The 23,044-nt window shown below is 37.2% G+C and overlaps 1 protein-coding gene across 5 annotated transcripts in view; it reads left to right on the top strand.

The window, feature by feature from the left end:
- Nucleotides 1–6,711: 6,711 nt before the first annotated feature.
- Nucleotides 6,712–23,044, top strand: part of LOC132173542 (DExH-box ATP-dependent RNA helicase DExH14) — a 38,666-nt gene continuing 22,333 nt past the window's right edge. For 2 of the 5 annotated variants that reach the window (XM_059585058.1, XM_059585056.1), the window contains exons 1-15: nt 6,712–6,984; nt 7,410–7,471; nt 7,593–7,761; nt 12,404–12,857; nt 13,006–13,071; nt 13,614–13,718; nt 13,821–14,123; nt 15,562–15,678; nt 15,767–15,826; nt 16,458–16,529; nt 16,668–16,784; nt 16,877–17,038; nt 21,249–21,314; nt 21,437–21,589; nt 21,669–21,752. In XM_059585058.1, the coding sequence (XP_059441041.1) occupies nt 6,875–6,984; nt 7,410–7,471; nt 7,593–7,761; nt 12,404–12,857; nt 13,006–13,071; nt 13,614–13,718; nt 13,821–14,123; nt 15,562–15,678; nt 15,767–15,826; nt 16,458–16,529; nt 16,668–16,784; nt 16,877–17,038; nt 21,249–21,314; nt 21,437–21,589; nt 21,669–21,752 (2,100 nt within the window). In that variant the 5' untranslated portion in view covers nt 6,712–6,874. Of the gene's footprint in view, nt 6,985–7,409; nt 7,472–7,586; nt 7,762–12,403; nt 12,858–13,005; nt 13,072–13,613; nt 13,719–13,820; nt 14,124–15,561; nt 15,679–15,766; nt 15,827–16,457; nt 16,530–16,667; nt 16,785–16,876; nt 17,039–21,248; nt 21,315–21,436; nt 21,590–21,668; nt 21,753–23,044 lie in introns of those variants that run through there. The other 3 variants (XM_059585057.1, XM_059585055.1, XM_059585059.1) reach the window with 2 other exon arrangements.

The following is a 23,044-nucleotide window of genomic DNA, read 5'->3' as shown; positions in this document are numbered from 1 at the left end:
TATTAAAAAATTGTTAAATGCATCAAAACAAGATCTTATTTATTTTAATTATTTTCTTTTCCTTATTAGTATTAAGGTTACTATTGCTACTAGGATTATATTTACTTCGTTTACAATTATGTATTTTCTACAAATAGGATAGTTTGTAATGTAAAACTAAGACTCAATTGAATTGTTGTCAAGTCAGAGAATTTTTCTCAAACATCTACGGAGTTTTATTTTTTTTAGGTCCGCAGACTTGTTTTATCTTTTGGTCAAAAGACGAAGACAATTCTGATTGTGGTTACTTAGTCATTCGCTACGTTGGTATTAGAGCAAGCTTTATCTTGATCATGGCTAATCGGCACAATGGTGATGAACTTCTCCAAAAATGCTGCTTGTAGGGGAGGGGCTCTTTCGAGAGTCAAATTCATGAGGTATCAAAGTTGGCATTAACACACAACTTCTATACATTTTACTATTTTAGCTCCTCAAAAAGGTTTTTTTTTTTTTAATATAATTTTCAACAAACTATTTATTTAATTGTCTATTTTTTAAAATATTATTTATTATAACACCACAACAATTTTCCTCTCTCACTGCCCTTCTCATCAAAGGTGCGCACCATTAGTTAAACTCATTCTCCTCAACTTAATACTATTCATTTTATTTTTTATTTTTTATTTTTCACTTTTTATATTACATCATACATTTTTTATTATTATTTAAATAAAAACAAATCACTATAAAATAACACCTTTTTTTTTTCATGCTGTTTTTTTTTTTCTTCACTTTTTTATACCAAATATTCTTTTTTTTTTCCACGTAAAAAAAAAAACTTTAACAAACACACCCTAAACATTTTGTTAGTTTTTGTGTTGACTTAATTTAGTTTCAAAATGCAGAGGTTACTGTCCACGAGTTCAAAAACTGGTATGGAATGCTCAGAATCAAATCTCCACCGTTCATAATGTAGATTTATGTGTCATGAACGTTCTTGCAAAATTGCAGCTCAGTCGGACTACAAACGTCCATCGATCGGAGCTTTTGACCAAGGCTGGACAGCATTTCCAAAATGTTGTTTTCTCCCTACTGTAGGCCATGTCCGGACACGGTACTAGGCTGTCCGAACAGGCTTTCCAGTAAGCATATTTTTGCTTCGCAAGACCCTGTCTGGACAACCAATTAACTTCTCCAGACACCCCGTACCTATTATGCCCAAAAACCTGTTTTTAGTGGGCCTAGGTCTAGGGTTTGATATATATATATATATATACAAGAGGCATGAATTTTCGCCCCCAGAGAGTTCGTCAAAGACTGTGCTAAGAGAGATCATATATGGTGAGCGTTAAATTGAATTTCTTAGAGTTTTAGTTATTCTTTTGATAAATTTACAGTTGATAAATCTATCGAAAGGGTCCGGTAAAGGAGAATCACGTTGAAGGAGATTGTGAGCAAGGAGACGAGTTGTAGGCCTATCGATCTTACAGAGCCAAGGTCTTGCAAAGTGTTGTAAGTGTTCATAGTGTCTGTAATCTCTGAATAATCTTTTGACAGTGATTTCCTAGGTTTGGCTGCCTCGTAGATGTTTTACTTTTAGATCGGTTTCTAAAAGGTTTCCTCTTCGTAACCAAAATATCTGTATCTGCCTCTTTATTGCTTTATATATTTTGGGTGATTGAATTGTTTATTGCTTCATAGTATTAATTCCGCATAAATTATAATAAACAAGTTGAGTTGGCATAGCGTTTTTCACATTTTATCAAGCTCAACCAGGTGGAGAGCCTACCTCCCCCACCTTTGCTCATGGCTTAGGAACAAGACCATGGTTCTCTTCACTTGTTGTAGCATAGAGAAGACCTCCTTAGGGACATCTTGGTTGAAGAGCCTCTTGCTTTGAGATTTCCTCAAGCTTCATTTGCTCTTTGGTGTTCACAGTTTTAAGCACATACGCAGCTACTTCAAGCTCTTCAATGGATGACCTTGGTGTCAGTCATCTGAAGATTCTCATGATTTCTTAATTTTTTTCTACAACGGCAGGTGATGTACATGAGGGGGAATGCTGCTTGTAGGGGAGGGGCTCTTTCGATAGTCAAATTCATGAGGTATCCAAGTTGGCATTACTGGATTTAATGGCCAAATTGTACTACAACAACAACTTCTATAACGACGCCGTTCATGAGAGAGATGTTGTTTTGAGATCCAACTACTAGTGATACATCAAGTGATTGGAGGCTCCTTGGAGAGCTAAATTCCAAGAGCTCCAGCAGACGGTGCATATGGTGCATCATGAGATGCGCCAGTTGTGGGAGACATTGGAATGCATGCATACGGGTTCCATTCGAAATCAAAGGGACAATGATGCCCATGATGACGATGAGATCCAAGTGAAACCTATTCAATTTCCTTATGTTGAAAGGTTCATTGACAACGATGTAAGTCGCATCCAACCTGTTCGTAACCGTATTCATGAATCTCCAAATAGGCACTTCATCTATGATGATAATATTAATTATGGTGAAAATGATGTGGATGTTGTTAATTTTGTTGTTAAAGTGGAATTGCTGTCAGAGAAACAATCACCTCCTCCACTATAGGTGCAACTCATCACGATTGCCATGAAAATTGATGGTTCCTTTGAAGAAAACATTGAAGTTGAAGATAACATTAAAGAATAAATTGTTAGAGGAATTTTTGTGGAAGTAGACGAAAATGAAAAATCGTATCTTGTTGTTAGCTATGTAAATTTCTCCAAGTACCATTATTTAGAGGAGCTGCATGTGCCATGTTCCAAATAAAACTTGAGGGTGAGTTTTTTCCAAGTGGGGGTGTTTAATGTAGGATGATATTTGCCTATATTTTCGATAAAATAAAAAATAAGAAAAATGTCAAAAATAATATTGAAGCAACGGCGCTTGATCATAATTTTATATGTTCTCCTTCTAAAAAAAAAATAAAAAAAAAATTTATATGTTCTCAGACAATGAAAGTATAAAATGAAAGATTTGTCTTTTTTTAAAAAAAAAAAACATATCATACTCATTTATTGATAAAAGTTACGAGCCTAAAGCTCTTACAAACAGAGCAAAAAGCTCTGAAGTAAATCATAGCCGAAGCTAAAGATACAGTCATCAACAACAGACCAAATCAACAAAACCTATGACTAAATTTCAGGTTGAAAACTCAGATCTGCATCAAACAGACACCATCTAATGCATTGTTAGCGCTTATTCCTCGGCCTTGAGAGCAAAACTCCTAAGCCGATACTTATTCCTCGGCCTTGAGAGCAAAACCCACAAGCCGATACTCATCCTCCTCGACTCGAAAGCCAGGATAAATTTCACATCCACAACCCAAAGGTTTGGACCAGTAATATCGGGCAGCAACCGGACGCAACAAAGCAGAAGGAGAAAGCCTTATTACAAGCATAAATAAAACCATACAGGGAAATAAAGGGAACGATAAAACTAATGCAGGAAAAGAAATTACAGCAAATAAAACCAAATACAGGGAAACTCAAAGGAAATACAAAACAGAAAAGCAACAAAACAGGAAAATAAATGCGAAAAACACTCAAAGCGGGTCACGGTAGCCGGAGGAGGCCGATCGCGAGCTGGCTGAAAACCGCCGCGGAAGGTGGCACAAAAAGCTTGGTGCGGGAAGGGCGCGTGAAAAGACCCGACAGCGAGCGCGGAAGAGATCAGCGGCACACACAAACAAACAGGGAGGAGGAGAGTTTGAGTGAAAACCCCCAAAAGCAGTACCCACCGAGAGAGAACATAAGCACAACATAATAGAAAACACCAAAGACAGAAACAAACCTAAAACAAAAATCGAGAAGCAAGGAAGGGAGGAGGGATGCAGGCAACGAGCATCCCTCCTCCCCTGAGGCGGCGGCGCTCTGGAGGGGGGCTTAGGGTTTCACAAGGTTTAGGGTTTCTCGAATAGATTGAAAGATTTGTCTTGATTTGAGCTGATTATCAATTATGTTTAATTTTCTATTTTCTATTTGATATTATGATTTTATTTTATTTTAATAGGATCTTATTTATTTTTATTATTTTCCTTTCCTTATTAGGATTAGGTTTATTATTGCTACTATGATTAGGTTTACTTTCTATTTCTCTTCTATAAATATGCTAGTTTGTAATGTAAAACTAAGATTCAATTGAATTATTATCAAGTGAGAGAATTTCTCTCAAAGACTTTGCATAAATTTATTTTTTTAAGCATGTGGGCATGTTTTATTTTTTGGCCAGCAGACAAAGACGCTTTTGATTGTGGTTACTTAGTCTTCCGCTAGTCAAAGGGTCGAAGAATAAAATAAAATTACAAATAAGTTATTTTGGAAAATGGTGTCTATTTCTTAAGGAATATTTATCATTCACATTTTTTAGAGAAATATGTATTCCTCTTTGTAAGGGAATAATTATTTATATGGGTAGGGCTGGCAATTTTGACACGACCCATGAACCCGACACGAAAAAACAGGTATTGGGTTTGACCTTATCGAGTTCGGGTCTTAATCGGATCTACCCGTTTAAGACCCGATTAGACCCGATTAATTCGTGTCTGGCGGGTCGACTTGCCAGACACGGTTACTGTTCAGGTCTGGCAGGTTCCCGTTAGACCCGGTTACTGTTTGGGTCTAGCAGGTACCCGTTAGACCTGGTTACTATCCGGGTCTGATGGGTACCCATCATACCCGGTTTTTTTTTTTTTTTTTTAAAGAAAAAAAGTAAAAAAATGAGCATATTTGTAGTGTTTCATAATTCATATATTTGATTACATGGGATGGATCATAGATCCTTCAAGACTTCAAGTGGACAAGTATTTTTGTAATGAATTATGAATTTAATGTTGATGTAGTTTTGAGTTTTGTTTTGTTTTTATTATTATTATTATTTTGTTTTTGTTAGCTTTTTTTTTAATTATCTTTCTTTTTATTGCTGTGATGAAAATGTTCACACATTTTACTTCTCAATCTCATTCATATTTTGATAATTTTGAAATAGAAATTTTAGTTTTGTCTTTACTTAGACTTTATGCTTTATGAGGTATCGATAAGGGCCAAGTGGCTTATTAGTAACCAAGCGTTTAAGCCAACCCCTCAAGTAGGTCCAACTTAATAGATTTTGAGGCCTAAGACAACAAATTTAGGTAGTGCTTTTTTTATATTTAAATATTTAATTAAATGATTTTAATTTAAAAACATTTTTTTTGCCCTTAATTTTTTTTTTTTTCAAATGATTTGCAAAATTCATCTATGTTATGAGATATTTAATTTCAATAGATTACATATATCATATTTTGTGTTGAAATATACATAATTTTTTTTTAGTGGAATGTAATTTGAGCAATTTCTTTATACTAAAAATTATTTTAATAAATGAACTTAGTCAATATGCGTACTTGTTTTAAGTTTAGGTGAAATCATGAGTTTAGTAATTTCTTTTGGAGTACATTTACAATCACTTTTCATTTTTTTTTTCTTATCATTTATTAAAGCCTTTAATATCTTGGAACTCATTTTTTTGCATTGACAGTGTATTGATGTATTATTATTACAATTTTGATTTTGATTTTGATTTTTTTTTTTTTTTTTTTAATTTATAGTTTAGAGTTTTAACGGGTCGTGTCGGGTTATGTCTACCTGATTAGACCCAGTTATTTTAAACGGGTAAAACGGGTTGTGTCGGGTTACCTGACTATTTTCGTATCATAATCGTGTCAGACCCGATTACCCGTTTAGCTAAACGGGTCGTGTCTGTGTATAGGCTAATCGTGTAACGGGTACCCGCGGGTCATAATCTGGTCGTGTCAGGTACCCATTTTGCCACCCCTAAATTTGGGGAATAGTTATTCCTCTTATGAGTGCGGTTACTTAGTCTTCTACTATGTAAAGAGGTTGAAAAATAAAAATAAAAATAAAAATAAAAATGAGTTTTTTTGAAGAAAAATGGTGTCTATTCCTTAAGGAATAGTTTTTAGAGGAATATGTATTCCCTCTTCTTAAGATAATAGTTATTTATATGGAAATAACTATTCGTATGAATAAGTCCCTACTAAACAAAAGAATGACTATTCCATTACAAGGGTTTATTCCGTGAACGAAGCAGAGCCTACATAATGGAGAATCATGTTGACTTGAAATGTATAAACTTTAAATTATGAGCATGAAATAAATAATATCAATTTCATTTAAAATGAAAATGATCTTTGTCCCAAAATCATATCATTGCCGCAAAGAGAGAAAAACAATAATAAACGTAGTGAAGGAGTCCAAAATGTTCACACAAAGATAGTTTGTGCATTATTCTCACAAGAAAATCCATCTATCTTTTTCTATAAATTCAATGATAAATTTGAAAAAAAAAGAAAAAAAGAAAAAAAAAGAGATGAATGAATAACATGTCTCACTCTCGCAATACAATCCTCCGGCCTAAAATCTGGCATGGCCGATTCCCCTGGGCCTGTGCCGAAGCCTATTCCTTCCTAGGCCTCAATGGTTTGATCCACTACTATATGGATCATAACCTTCATAACATACCGGATATGCTTCCACGGCAGTTCGTTTTACACTCAACACATGAAAATTTCATTCCTCTCTCCTGCCCAGCCCAATCCAGTGCATCAATGGAATGCATTTGAAACGTCATGTCGTCTAAAGCTTATAATGTGATTTTTTTAGCCTATGGAAGAAAAGAGTATCAGAATCAGACCATAAACTTCTTCTCCAAGCTCTCGCTCCGGTCTGTAGCTTGGCACTCTGCACCCGCCACAATTCTCTGAGAAGAAACGTTTCTAGGATTTCAGAGTAACCTTCACACTCGATTTTCTCCGACGGGAAACATTTTTGGGGTTTCAGAAAAAGCTTCACACAAAATTGGCAAGAATGCTGCTTCAGCTTCCTCGCTTGACCAGCTCTCTTAGAGACCCCTTCGACGTCGACCAGGCCTATCTCCAACGCAAAATCATCCTCCAAAATCATAATAGGCCCCGCAAGTAACCATTTATCCCGGTTCATTTATCTTATATTTTATGTTTGGTTGCTGAGAAATCATAGGGAACTATGGGAAATCAGAATCTGAATTTTAAAATTTCAATGATTAGTATAAAGTACAAACAGCGTGGTGTCAATACAATTGTCTGTTCTATTAATTATTGAAAGTTCTAAGAATCTGGAAAACAAAGTTCTCACATGAAGTGGGGTTACCGTGTTTTTCTTCGGAAATTCAAGGAATAGCGTTCAGTTTTTTTTTTTTTAATTTTCCTTTGGTTTCTTATCAGCCAGATGGAGACGTAATCCTTTATAGGTTTTATGATGCTTGTGCTAGGTTCATTGAAAGCATTTCTTGTTTCCAAATTGCTTTACTTTCTGTTCAATACTATGGAAATAATGATATAAATTTTTGAACTGTATTATTTAGTTCTGCGAGCTCACTTGATGAGTCGGAGCTTGCGCGGAAGATTGTACCCCGGTGGGAAGAAGGTACTCTAATGTTGTAATTGCTTACTGTATTTTAACTATGCACTCTACACATGCACACACACCTATTTCATGGAATTTGTTTGTTATAATGTTTCGGTGTTATTGGGATTTTGAGGTGCAGCTTCGGTTGAAGTTCGACAAGCATACAAGCAATTTATTGCGGCAGTTGTGGAGTTGATCGATGGAGAAGTGCCCTCGGAAGAGTTTCGCGTGGTGGCACTCACTGTTTATCGTCTTTTTGGGAGGCCAGGGGAGGAGGACAATTTTGATAGAAATATTGCCGAGAAGAAGTGAGTATTTGATTTCCCAATGTTTTACGTTCTTTTTGTTAAGATGCAAAATAAAATCACAGCTGGACTTGACCATTTGGCACGTTGCATCTCTCTCTCTCTCTCTCTCTCTCTCTCTCTTGTAAGTAAGTAATTGAAATTCATTAAAAGCGGAGAGGGTGTAACCATAGTGCACAAAGAAGTATACAAGAGAACTCCTAATGTATAAAAAAAGAAGAACAAAACTTAAAAAACTCAGTGAAATTAAAAAAGGGCAACCCATTGAACGCTACTTTCCATGTGTAAAAGGATTGGAACAACATCTTTTACTCTCTCCAAATAACACCGCATTAAACATGAAGGAGCCAACCTCCACACTACCAAAGCAGTATGGTGTCCTACTTGTCCTCCATAACTCACAAGCAACTCTCTCACCCTTCAAGGCATAACCAATGTAACACCAAACAACTGGAAAAGCGAACTTCATAATTCTCTTGTAACTCAAAATGAAGAAGGAGGTGACTAATAGATTCCCCACTTTTGTAAATTATCCAAAGTTAAAATTTCTCCTAAAGCTGCCGTCCACACTAAGTACGTTACTCTTGAGGGAACCTTAACTTTCCAAATACTCTTCTAAGGAAAATGGGAACTTACTGGAGTAGATAACACATGATATTAAGACTTCACTTCAAACAATTTCCTATTAGAAGCAATCCAACAAATTTTATCCTCATCTCCCTACCTTACTTTTTGAGAATACAATAACTCAAAGAAAGCAGAGACCACTTCCACCTTCCAATCATGCACATGTCTTGTAAAGAATATTCCAATGAATATTTCCATTCCGGAGTTGCATATGATTCGCCACCCTCACATTATTAGAACATGCAATATTGAATAATTATGGATAAGAAAACTTCAAAGGCTGCTCCTCACACCATAAATCATGCCACAACATCTCCGACCTCATACTTTACAAATTTAGAAAAACCTTCCCACCCTTTCGTAATACATTTCCACACTCCCACACCATAAGGCCCCACAAGTCTGTTTCTGGGCTAAAAGTTAGATTTATTAAAGCTAAATTTACTAAAGCTCTCAGTATTGGCTTCGAGGCGGTTTCAGGGCTAAAAGTTAATTGGGCCAAGTCTGTTTTGGTCCCAGTCGGAGATTCGGTTGAGACGGATGAGTTGGCTGGCGTTTTGGGTTGTGGTACTAGTTCTCTCCCCTTGAAGTATCTGGGTCTTCCGCTAGGGGCTTCCTTCAAGCAGTTGGCTATTTGGGATGACATGGTGGAGAAAATTGCTAGAAGGTTGGCCTCTTGGAAGCGTTCTTATTTGTCCAAGGGGGTGAGGCTCACCCTCATCAAGAGCACCTTATCCAATCTTCCCACCTATCTTCTGTCTCTGTTCCCCATCCCTATTTCCGTGGTGAATCGCATTGAGAAGATTCAACGGGATTTTTTATGGGGAGGTTTTAAGGATGAGCCTAAGTTCCATTTGGTCAGTTGGCACGAGGTTTGTTCTCTGATTGCTGAGGGAGGTCTAGGGATTCGGAGCTTGCACCTTTTCAATCAAGCCCTCTTGGGGAAATGGTTATGGAGATTTGCAAATGAGGAAGAAGCTTGGTGGAGAAGTATCTTGGTGGCTAAGTATGGGGTGGTTTGGGGTGGTTGGCGTTCAAATGTCCCTCGTGGAACGCATGGGATGGGGTTATGGAAACACATTTGCGGGGTTTGGAGGTTGTTTCGGTGCCACTTCAGATTACTCCCTGGTTTGGGGGGGAAGGTCAAATTTTGGGAGGATTGTTGGTGCGGCGAGACGCCTCTCAAAGATGCTTTTCCGGGTCTTTTTAATATTGCCCGCAACAAGGATGCTTCTATTGTGGATATCTGGGAGTGTGTAAATGGGATGGTGCACTGGAACGTTACTTTTACTCGTAGTATCCATGTTGGGAGGAGGTGGCCTTAGCCTCTTTCTTCTCGCTCTTGTATTCGTCTTCGATTCGGGGGGAAGGGGAGGACCGAATGTGGTGGATTCCTTCAAGTAAAGGGAAGTTTGAGGTCCATACTTTCTACAGGAGGCTAGCCTTTAAGGAGCCAAACCACTTCCCGTGGAGAAGGATTTGGCGTACTAAGGCTCCTTCGCGAGTGGCGTTTTTTGCATGGTCGGCCGCCCTTGGGAAATCTCTCACGCTGGATAATGTTCGGAAGATATGTATTGTTGTGATTAATCGTTGTTGTATGTGTGAGGCGGATGGGGAGTCCATGGATCATCTCTTCCTTCATTGTGGGGTCGCGCGCAAGTTGTGGGAGGTTATTTTCTCTCGCTTTAACTTGAGTTGGGTTATGCCTAGAAGCGTCATGGAGATGTTTGCCAGTTGGTGGGCAGGAGGTAGAACTAGTAGTGCCGTGGTTTGGAAGATGGCTCCCCTTTCTCTCCTATGGTGTCTTTGGAAGGAAAGGAATGCGAGATGCTTCGAGGATTTGTCGGGGAACCTCGAGGATCTTATTCACTTCTTTTTGTACACTTATATTCAAATGGACAGCAGGCTGGCTTGCTCCTTTAGTGATCAATTTTTCTGATTTTTTCTTTATGTTCTCTTCTTCTTTCTCCCCTACTTAGTCGCTCTCTTATATACTTCCTGTGTACTTGGGTTGCGCCCCTCTGCGCTCTTAATGCATTATTACTTATCAAAAAAAATAAGGCCCCACAACCTTTTTTCACTGTTATATTCATAAGCTATATTAGTGAAGGATTTGCATAATCTAAGATGAAAATTGGCAGTGCATTTATTGAAAGTGGAGCCCAAAAGTTGAACTTCAAAAAACCATATATGACTTACATACAGACACTGTGGTGCTTGAGTAGAGCTCCTCCTCTTGATGTTTTCCACCATGGATAGAGGGCTTATATATGGGTTTTCAGTGGGATCGAGAAATCATGAGGAGATGGTAGTGTCACATTTGTTGTTTGCAGATGATACGTTAATCTTTTGTGAGCCTAGTGTAGAGCAATTTTGAAATTTGAGATAGTTCTTATGTTTTTGAAGCGGTGGTGTTGGGGTTGAAGATAAATTTGTCTAAGTTAGAAATTGTTCTCCTAGGCGATGTGGAGGGTTTGGCTAGCATTCTTGGGTGTGGTGTGGCTTCGTTGTTGATGAAGTATTTGGGTCTTCCCTTGGGTGCTTACTATAAGGCTTCCATCATTTGGAGTGGCATTACTGAGAAGATGGGGCATAGGTTGGTGAGTTGGAAGGGGCTTTATTTATGAAAGGGAGGTAGGTTAACTTTGATAAAAAGTATGATGTATTATTTGTATTTTTTTTTTCCTTCCTATTCCGATAGGAGTGGCTAATGGATTAGAAAAACTTTAGAAGGACTGGGGGTATTGGTGATGAGTATAAGTTTCATCTGGTGAAGTAGTTGAATGTATGTACTTCAATAATTTCAGGGGGTTTAGGGGTGAAAAATATGATTCAGTTTAACTGAGTCCTTTTGGGTAAGTGGTTGGGGAGGTTTGCTATGGAGAGAGAGGCTTTGTGGAGAAAGGTGCTGGACATTAAATATGATAGTATGAGGAGAGCTTGGTGTTCTAAGGAGGTGGGGGCGGGGGCCCTATGATGTGGGAGTGTGGAAATGTATAAGGAGGGAGTGGGACGGTTTTGCTAATCATGTGAGATATGAGGTAGGAGATGGATCTAAAGTGCTGTTTTGGCATGATGTTTAGCAATCTGTGAAGGTCTCATTTCCCGAATTGTTCACTATTGCTTGTGGTAAGGATGCATGGGTGTCGGATAAAATATAGCTCCATAGTGGATACATTCATTGGAATCTTATATTTACTAGACCTGTGCTGTGCATGATTGGGAGGTGGAAGTGGTTTATGGGTTCTTTGAGTTGCTGTATTCTCAAAGAGTAAGGCATGGAGGTGAGTAAGGATACAATTTGTTGGATTCCATCTAAAAGGAGATCATTTGAAGTGAAGTCTTACTATTAGGTATTATCTAATCATGTAAGGTTCAATTTTCCTTGGAAGAGTATTTGGAAAGTTAAGGTGCCCTTGATAGAGGTGTTCTTTGTGTGGACGGCAATTTTAGAGAAAATCTTAACTTTGAATAATTTACGAATGAGGACTGTTATTGTGGTAGAGTGGTATTGTATGTGTAAGAAATGTGGGGAGTCTATAGATCATCTACTCCTTCATTGTGAGATTGCAACAAAGTTATGGAGTGCACTTCTTCAGATGTTTGGTGTTACTTGGGTTTCACCTTGAAGGGTGAGCGATTTGTTGGGAAGTTGGAGGGGACAATTGGAAAACCATAATACTTTGAAGATATGAAGGCTGGCTCCTTTGTATTTAATATGGTGTCTTTGGAGAGAGCGGAATGTAAAGAGCTTTGAAGATCGTGAGAATCGATTTCTAGAGATGAAGAAGATGATGCTATAATCCCTGCGTATATGGAGAGTAGGATGGAATAATTTTCATGTTTCAATTTTTCTGAGTTTTTGGAATTATGTTTTTCTTTTTCTATAATTTAGGAGTTCTCTTTTATATTCTATGTATAGTAGGGTTGCACCCTTCTGCACTTTTAATGAATAATATATTACTTATATAAAAAAAAAATGTAAGTGATTGAAAGTTTTAGTAATACTGATTTGCAGGTTAGAATTGCAAAAACTTCTTGGTCACGTGGTTTCTGATGCAAATCTTCAGAGAGTTGCCTCTCTGGCTCAAAAACTGTTTGGGTTGACACCTAGTGATCATGGGCCTCCCCTTGTTTCAGAGGGGCATGTAAATGGGAGTGGTAATGATTTAGAATTTGGCGCTGACCTTGTTTTTCAATCACCAGCTCGGTTTCTGGTGAATGTTTCTTTGGAGGATGGAGAATTATTGGGTGAGGAAAGCACTGCTCCTTCTTCTTCGTTCCATGAAGGCTGGTACAAACATAATGAGACTCGGCATTATCCTTCTGCTGCTGATGGGGGAAATATTAATTTGAGTTGGTTAAGAGATGCATGTGATCGGATAGTTAGGGAAAGTTCTTCACAGCTTTCCAGGGATGAATTGGCAATGACCATTTGTCGTGTGCTTGATTCAGACAAGCCTGGTGAGGAGGTATCACGTATCGCTAATTATTCTTATTTTGGTTTTGTTACTGTAGCTTTTGCGTGCATGTCATGACAACTAAGTTCTTGGTAATTTTAAGTATTTTTATTTTAACTTATCAAATTTTTTTTATTTTTTATTTTATATCTTTGTGAAGATTGCTGGTGATTTATTGGATCTTGTTGGGGATAGTGCATTCGAGACTGTTCAAGACCTTATGTCGGTAAGGATATGAACCATTCTTATGGTTTCATGAATTTATCTCTGGTATTTACATTGATTTAGTTGCCTTCAAAACTGTCTTCCAAACTTGCCAATGATTGTTTAGAGGAGTAGGTTGGTTTCAATACTTTTCACAAGTGATATTTGATATAATGATCTTATCAGAATCGGTACTTAGTTGGATTTGAAAGCTGAAATATTATGTTTTTCTTTTCAAAGGAATTATTCAGTTCCTTTTTGTTAGAACTGTGCAACTACTTTTTACACTATCTGGTTAACAACCTTCAAGCATCATGTAGATTTTCCAATCGCAGTGCCAGTTTATATTTTTAAAAGGAGGCTTTTTGAACCAACTGGGTTGAATTTTAATCGGATAAGGACTAACTTCTTTTCTTCCCCATTCTCCTATTTAATTTTACTTTCATTTTTGCTTTGTTTTTTTTTTTTTTTTTAAATTTTTTTTAAGGTAATGTTACTAATGTTGCAGAATTCTAATCTGGAATTTTCTGATTTTGGTTTTGAAATTTCCGTTCCTTTTCTCAGCATCGGAAGGAACTTGTTGATGCTATCCATCATGGGTTTCTGGTACTGAAATCTGAAAAAACAGCTACAAATGCTCAATCACGTATGCCAAGTTATGGTACTCAGGTACCATCTGGTTTTTGTATGAAAAGAAAATTTTGTTATTCATTTATAATTCATTAAAGGTTAAATTTGTCATCAAGTCTTCTCTTCCTACTTCTGTTTTAGGTTACGGTTCAAACAGAGTCTGAAAGGCAAATTGATAAGCTTCGGCGCAAGGAGGAAAAACGACATAGACGAGGAACAGAATTTGGGACTGAGAGTGACTTGTCTGCTGCAGATTTTTCTTCTTTACTTCAAGCAAGTGAAAGGAAAAGTCCGTTTGATGATCTGATTGGATCTGGCCCAGGGTCCCAGTCCCTAGCAGTTACTGCTCTTCCTCAAGGAACCGTCAGGAAGCATTATAAGGGGTATGAGGAGGTCATTATCCCCCCAACACCAACTGCACAAATGAAACCTGGAGAGAAACTGGTACCTCTCTTTGTATACATCCTGTGTACTAGGGTTGCGCCCTTTTGCGCTTTTCAATGAATTACATATTTATAAAAAAAAAAAAATTGGTACCTCTCTTTTGTTGTTATATACATTCATATTCCTCGTAAAAAATTATGAATCTCATTTTATTGACTGATCTCTCACCCTACATTCTGAAAATTGATAACTTCGAGACACATCAATTGATCAGTGAGCAAGATGATGGGGAAAATAAAAGTGACTTAAGGTGAAACAGAGGATATGATCTTATGTGGCTAATGAGCGTTTTGTGTAGCAAATTTCTGAGAGTTGGAACAGGACCTGTTTGGGATATGTTGCTATTATTGTGTCTGTAAATAATACTGCAAAATGATGTTTGATGTTAAACAATGCCGTCTAATACCAATATCTATTGGGGCTCCCCCATTAACCTTTTAATGCTGTTCTCTGTGTTTGTGTCTTTTGGACATTTCGAGATTCTGGATTTCTAGTGGAAGTGGTTGCAAGCACATCTGTGTTTGAGTTAACGTAATGAGATGTGATGGGAAAAGTTTTGTCCTTGATTTGTGACATTGATAATTGTTGGTATGTCAACATTTATGCTTGCCATTGTGGACAAGGTCAGATAATTATGATAAAACACACCCATCAGTTCCTGTGCTGTACTAATTTATAGCTTCTCTGTTTATGCTTGTCTTTAGTACTAGACGTGTATAATATTTCCTTTTGAAATGGTTTGCAAAATACTTGTTGAGGGAGGCATTAATTAGAGGATACATGGGAAAGTATGAATCACATGTATTTATCAGACCTGGACCTCTGGATTAAAACTTCTTGGAGCAGGGCCATACCTTGTAGAAAGCCCCTTCTGGATCTAAATAGGATCACTGTGTTGGCTGATTCTCAAAAGTTCGGAATCTTGACCAACACCAAGCTATAGCATTTGGTTCCCTTTTACTTTGAGTAGTACATTTAAATTATCTCTATGAAATGCAGATTCTGTGGTAAAGGATTGGGGCCCTTTACTAAGAAGCGTGGTCCAAAGCAAGAGTTGTTATGCAATTTCTGCATTTTTTGATCAAAATGTTAAGAAACCATCTGGTGCCATTTTCCAGAGCACAAAAATATTATCCGATCTAACTTGCTCTACCTTATGCAAATTTCCCCTTGTTAGTCTTTGATGTTAGCTTGGGACAAGGGTTTAGATAGTGCTTTCTTTTGGAGAATTTGTGCCTTGCAATGATTATATGAGCATATATCTTTGCAGCATAGAGATTCTGACAATAGATTTAACTTGCTGTATATTTTCTGTCTTTGCTGGTTTATATTACCAATTGGGTCAGTATTGCTTGCTTTATTAATACTTTTAGGAGTTGTTTGTTCATGTTAATCCTTCTCTTACTTCTTTTTCTGTTAAACTATCAAATGTTGTCAGATTGAGATAAAGGAGTTAGATGACTTTGCTCAAGCTGCTTTTCAAGGGTACAAATCTCTGAACCGTATTCAGAGCAGGATATTTCAAACAGTTTATTATACTAATGAGAATATACTAGTGAGTGATCAACTTTTAGTTATGGATACACCGTAGCAGTGAAAATGTTGCTTTTAATATTTCTGAAGCATTTTTAATGTACTTGCAGGTTTGTGCTCCGACAGGAGCTGGCAAAACAAATATTGCTATGATTTCTATTCTACATGAGGTGTGCAATCAGTTAGCTGTACCTTAATTCCTCTGCTGTTTTGGGATTCTGGATTTACTTTTTATTTTATGCACTTTGAGGTGGAAGTCAGACAATTTGGTTTAATAAAAATGTGAATCCCTTAGTCAAATTGTGTAGTCAACTTTCCCATGTGGGAGAGGTTATATAAATGTCGTGAGCTGGAGAGATTATTCCATCCAATGTTGTATAGACATCCTTTTTCATTTTTTATTTGTTCCTTGATACACCGACATCCCTTTTATTATGTCGTGAGCTGGAGAGATTATTCCATCCGATGTTGTATAGACATCCTTTTTAATTTTTTAATTTTTCCTTGATACACCGACATCCCTTTTGTTATGTCAAATGCATATGTAAAGTATATGCTCTCTCTTGCTGAATGTCTTTTTAATCATACAAGAATTTAATGAAGATTTTGGCTGTTAACGATAGTTTTATCTTATCGGTGATACTAAGGATATTCATGGTTTCTTTTTGGTTGTGAATACGTAAAATGCTTTTGAACTTGAATTTAACCTTATTATCCACTTAAATGGAAAAAATGATATGACAGTGCCTGTTATAATCTCTGAAATTCAGATATATGAGTGAGTGATATGTTTCATGGCAGATTGGACAGCACTTCAAAGACGGCTACTTGCATAAAAATGAGTTTAAGATAGTTTATGTTGCTCCTATGAAGGTACAACCAATCCATAGATTATTTTGGCCCTTTTATTTTATTTTATATATAATTCATTTACATATTTTTTGAGGGGTGGGAGGGAGGTGGCATGAAAAATGGTTATCAACAGATTATTTTTGGCCATGTCCTTTGTAGGCATTAGCTGCGGAGGTAACATCAGCATTTAGCCATCGTTTATCTCCATTGAACATGACTGTGAGAGAACTTACTGGAGACATGCAACTTTCTAAGAAAGAACTTGAAGAAACTCAGGTTGCTTTTCTATCAAATTAGTCACGCCTAGGCTTCCATGGAAACATGCATAGAGAAATTAGTGGTTTACTTTCTTATTGCTTGCTAATCAGATGATAGTGACGACACCTGAAAAATGGGATGTCATTACGAGGAAGAGCAGTGACATGTCACTTTCAATGCTGGTGAAACTCTTAATTATTGATGAAGTACATCTCTTGAATGATGATAGAGGCCCTGTAATAGAGGCACTTGTTGCTCGGACTCTCCGTCAGGTAAAGATTTAGTTGATCATCATTTCTTCTTATGTTGAAAGTTATCACTTTTATCAATATAAGTAAGATGAATCTGTTCAATTGAAATCTATGCTTGTGATGGTTGGGTGAGTTGTATCAGTCACCCTCAATCTTAGTCTTCAGCTTTAGATGCCTGTTTGACATTAATGTATAATTGCTCATTTCACCTCTGTCTCTTTTACCAGCTTAGAGAATTCAGATTGTTATGTATTGTATTTTAATACTCTGATCAAGCATTAAATATTTCTTTCCTTTTGTTTTATGGTTTTTTTAGCGGACCATACAATGTCATTAGTTTTTCCCTCTTAGTTGTGAATTTCATATAAATTTTTCACACAGCTGGTCCTGAGCCTGTGGGGAGTACGAAGGTTTTGATAGGTAGACAGCTGTTGTGAATTGCATAATTTTTTTTTTTTTTTTGAATTCTTCAAAAAAATAACTCTTAGAATGTCAATTGACCAGTTATCACAATGAAAAGAATAATTTAGAGGTGCTTTCTATGAAATTAGAGCGTGATGGGCCAACTGAGGATTGCTTCCAGATTGTTGTGTTAGCTGAATGTTGAGCAGATTAAAGTAAAAATTGTATCAGATGGCTATTTACTAGAAATATTTTGTGGCATAGAATCCTAAAAATGCGTGTGGCCTCAAGGGAGATTTTCAGTGAGGTTAGAGGTGGAGAAGCTAGAGGCAATATTTATATTGGAATGATGAGGGAACAAATTTGTAAATGCTGATTTCCTCCTTAGAGAAACATGATGAGTTATATATATATATGCAGTATGGGGTTTTTGGTGTTATTGGGTTTTCGCGTGTGCTCTCTCTTGTTTTTGTTTTTAGTTTTTTCTTTTCTGTTTTTCCTTCTTTTTTGTATACTTTTTGTATGCTTAGGGGTGCCTACACTTTTTATAAAACTTATTTGATTACCTACCAAAAAAAAATATATATGCATTATGGTGCGAAGAAACCTGTTTTTTGCTATTTGTAACACTGGCTAACTTTATATAGATTATTGAATCTTGTTGGGGGAAGTGCATTCGAGAAAATTTTACGCAATGGATTGTGGTACCAAAATAATATTTTGTTGGATACCCAAGAAACCTTTGTTTTGTTATGTTTAACATTGAATAACTTTTTTTTTTTTTTTTTTGTAAGTAATCGAGGTATCATTGAAAGTGTAAGGCTCCTCAAGTACACATGAAGTGTACAAGAGAAGCTACCTAGGTAGTAGATGCAAAAAGAACAAGAAAATCATGATAATTAATCACCAAAGGAGAAGCAAAAACAGCTGTCCAAAGATACAATATGTTAGAAAATAAAGACTTAATCTCCTATAAAGTCTTTTCACAATTTTCAAAACTTCTATCATTTATTTATCTTCATAGACACCACAAAAGGCATGAAGGTACTACTTCCACATAGTAACACTCCTTGTATTGCTGGTTGTCCAGCAACAAGTATACAAATTGACTACTCATCTAGGCATAACCCAAGATAGTCCAAATCGACTAAAGAAATCATTCTAAATAGCACAAGCAACCTCACAATGAAGAAGAAGATGGTCCACAGATTCCCCATTCCTTTTACGTATACAACACCTATCAACCACAATGACGCGTCGGTGATTGTCTGTGGTAAGGATTCTTCCTAAGGCCGCCGATCAACCAAAAAAGACCACTTTCAAAGGAACCTTACTCTGCCAAATATTCTTCTAAAATGAAAATCATCTTGACAACCCATGACAATGTATAAGGATTTAACACCAAACAACTCTCTTTTGGAAAGAAACCACCGCCGCCGATCAACCAAAAATACCACTTTCAAAGGAACCTTACTCTGCCAAATATTCTTCTAAAATGAAAATCATCTTGACAACCCATGACAATGTATAAGGATTTAACACCAAACAACTCTCTTTTGGAAAGAAACCACCACAACTTGTCCTCCCTTTCTTGTCTCATTCTCGCTAAATACAACACCCTGAAGAACGAGGCAAAGGCATCCACTTCCCAATTATGAGCCGCTCTAGCAAAGCTCACGTTCCACTTGATGACACTAACGGAATTTCCACGTGAGCCGTATCAGAAGTATCCTTTGCGCAAGCGATACCAAATAAAACCGGAAAGGCTTCCTTGAGGGCCGTATCCTCACACCAATGATTATGCTAGAATCTAACCTTAGAGCCATCTCCCACTTCAAATCTGGTATGATTATAAAACTTCCTCCAACCCCTTCAAATATTCTCTCCATAAAACTGGAAAGGCTTCCTAACTTTATTCATGGATCTTGTCGTGAGTGGTGCATTTTAGAAGGTTTTGCTACCAAGAAAGCCTTCAAATGCCATATGCTATAAGATAGTCAATAGATCTTCTAGGTTATCTAGATTTTGCTTTAGTTTTTCCATAAGTGACTTGCTCACTGCAGAAAAAAATTCAGTTAGTTCTGTAAAGTTCAGATTTGTATCTTGGGTAACTTGTGATTGGATGGTTCATTAACTGTTCAAAAGTGCTGTATTACTGGAAAAGACGATCTGTCTAGCGGTTAAGGATGTAGATATGTATCTGTACTAAAATTTCAATACTTAATGCATGACAAGTTTCATCCAACCTGATGATATGTATTACAAAATGTCTCTGTGTAACACCTATGTTTTTCTAAGGGGGCAACTACTGATGTACCATAACGAGGGTGAAATTTTATGTTCTGAACCATAGAGATTTTAAAAAAATAGTTAATTAATTGAAAAGATAAATAATAAAATCACACTCTTAGGCTTGGTATAAGTATTTTTACCCAAAACCATTCAATCCATGAGCTTACCTTACTATTGCTGCCACCTCTTTGGTTGGAATGGCCACCGGAGGCTGCGACTTCCCCTTTTTAGCCACGGCTAGTCAGTGTTATCTCATACTCACTGGAAAATTCAAGTTCAAAACTAGATCTCCTTGATCCTGGAACCCTCCTCACACAAACTTCATCGACCCGGTCAATTCAGGCCACTCTCACCCTAGTCTGAGGTTCAGCAACCATCCAGTGGTCATTGCTGCCCTTCCCCAACAACTATTGCTGTCAGAATTGCTGGAAAATGCCGCCACTTACCTGAATCTAGCCTGCTCATTCTTAGCCAATTTCTTTGAATGAAACCTCCATTGCTATGTTTTGGACCTGATATTTTATTATTCGAAGTTATTTTCCCTTGATATTTTGATTTAGCCATATTTAATGGTTGTTGACATTAGGGCTTGATAGAACTTATTTGGGGTTTATGATCCTCTGAATATAATTTCTTGAAATTGAACCTTAAAATGTTAATTTTGGGACTTGACTTAAATGTCGCGAGCAATTATCAAGCTTTTGAAATTGTTGGAATTTTGGCCAGTCAGTGGGAAAAGTGAATGAAAGTTTGCATGATGAGAATTTGGGGTTATAAGAAATTGATTTGTTTTCACAAAATTGATGCTTCAAATGTTTAGTTGGGAACTCCAAATAATGACGAGCAGCCCTGATTGCAGCTATTTTTTATGAAATTTTGACTAATTAAAGATTGAAGGTCATTAAGGTCTGGTTCAATCCAATTTCAGAATTCTATGGTTCTGGTTGTTATCGTATGAATGTGAAGATCTCCAATTACAAGTTTGAATATTTAATAGAATGATGTGATAGGAAACATACTAAATATTTAGTGAATCTTATGGAGTTCAAGAATTTGTAGTGAGTAGTCATTTTGCAGTATCGCACATATGTGGATAGCATGTCTCTCTATCATGATTAATGATATCATAGTCAGCATAGTTCCATCATATGGGTTGGGAGCATTGCTGCCCAATGCGGGTTCATTTGACGAGAACATCAAGAATTTGAGTGGGGAAGATTATGGTACTATGAGGATTTGGATTGTGATGGCATTTCATGGTGCTTTGTTGTGTCTTATAACAGGAGTGTACTAGGTCAATTGGGGCTATAAAAGTGATATTGGGGGAGCTCCTAATAGTCACGTGTCTTTTTAGGGCATGGTATAGGTACAGTTATCATGTCTTTGACTTGTGAGACTTGGGGTATGTAAATCTATATGTTGGTGTTACCTAAATGTTTGCTTGTGGCATGGTACCTTAGCGTTGATTACTTGTAACCAATGGATATAATTGGTTATTATTCTTTTTTACTGCCTTCTAATCTTTTTCTTTTTACAGGTGGAGTCAACACAAACAATGATACGTATTGTGGGACTTTCAGCTACTCTACCGAATTATTTGGAGGTTTTTTGGCCATATAATTGTTGCTTATAATTTCCTTCTAATTAGCCTCCAGATGTCAAATTTGAAGCCTCTTTTGTGCTTAACTTTTTAATGTGGGTTGTATCTTTTTCACGAACACCCAGGTGGCACAATTTCTGAGAGTGAATCCGGAGGCAGGACTCTTCTTCTTTGATTCTAGCTATCGTCCTGTTCCTCTTGCTCAACAGTATATTGGAATCAGTGAGCAGAACTTTGCAGCTTGTAACGAATTGTTGAATGACATATGCTATAAAAAGGTTTCTGCTTTACATATTGGCTCATGTGTGTAATTTGTTGGAATGGTAATTTATTGGTCTATGATACTTTTTGTGCCAGGTTGTTGATTCAGTAAGGCAAGGTCATCAGGCAATGGTGTTTGTTCATTCACGGAAGGACACAGCAAAAACAGCACAGAAATTGGTAAACCCTTGTACTTCTCATTTGAATATCAATTTGGATGTGTTGCCTTGAAGTCCTTGTGTGCAAGCTTCAACTAAAAGGTCTTTATCATAAAAATTTGTCAGCTTGTTATTTAAGTAACCTTTAGATGGTTGTCAAAGCAGAATCAGCTATAGCAATAATCAATTATGCACCTTTTCAATTAATTATAAAAAATAAAAAAATAAAAAAATTATGCACTTTTTCAAGTTTAACTCATTTTGATAAGTAATGTTATATATATCAAAAGCGTAGAGGGGCGCAACCCTAGTACACAAGGAGTATACAAGAGAAGAACGCCTAGGAAGAAAGAGAAAAGAGAACAAGGAAATCTGAAAAAACTAATAATTAAAGGAGCTAAATAAGCAGTTTTCCAAGTAGAGAGGGAAAAAAAGAAAAAGGACTTGAGCTCCTCTATGGTCCTCTCTAGATTCTCGAAGCTCCTATCATTTCTTTCCCTCCATAAACACCACATAATGCATAGGGGCACCATCTTCCAAACGACCGCACTCCGCGAGTTACCCCCGACCACCAACATGCGAACAAATCCTCCACACTGTTAGGCATAACCCATGAAAGACCAAAGTGACTAAAGATAGCATTCCATAAGGAATAAGCGACCTCACAATGGAGAAGAAGATGAATGACAGATTCTCAATTCAGCTTGCATAGACAACGCCGATTGACCACGATAAGTTGTCTTTTCCTGAGATTGTCCATAGTAAGAATTTTTCCCAAAGCTGCCGACCAAGCAAAGAAGGCCACTTTTGAGGGAGCCTTGGTCCGCCAAATACTCTTCCAAGGAAAAGAGGGATTGTCTTTGTGTGCTAAGATCTTGTAAAGAGATCTAACATCAAAGATCCCTTTGCGGGATGGAATCCTCCAAAGTTTGTCCACTCCACCCCTCCTTCCTCTGAAAGAATACACCAGAGAATAAAAAGAGGCCAAAATTTCCACTTCCCAATCATGGGCCAAGCGGATAAAGTTAATGTTCCACTGAAGGGTGCCACTTGACAAGTCCATATTAGTGGCCACGGAAGCTTCCTTCACTGAGGCAATGTTATGCAGAACTGGGAAGGCTATCTTGCGGCATACCTCGCCGCACCACACATCGTCCCAAAATTTGATTCTCATTCCACCACCCGGGTCAAATCTAGTGTGACTCGAGAAGGTCCTCCGCCCCCTTCTGATGTACTTCCAAAGCCCCACCCCATATGACCCTAGGGGATCAACAGAGCACCACCCACCCCGGATAGAGTTTATAACTCATAATG

Source organism: Corylus avellana, chromosome ca3, assembly GCF_901000735.1.
Source record: "Corylus avellana chromosome ca3, CavTom2PMs-1.0".
Lineage (NCBI taxonomy): Eukaryota > Viridiplantae > Streptophyta > Magnoliopsida > Fagales > Betulaceae > Corylus > Corylus avellana.
The sequence above is the reverse complement of the archived record's forward strand: the minus strand, read 5'-3'. Positions and strand labels throughout refer to the sequence as shown.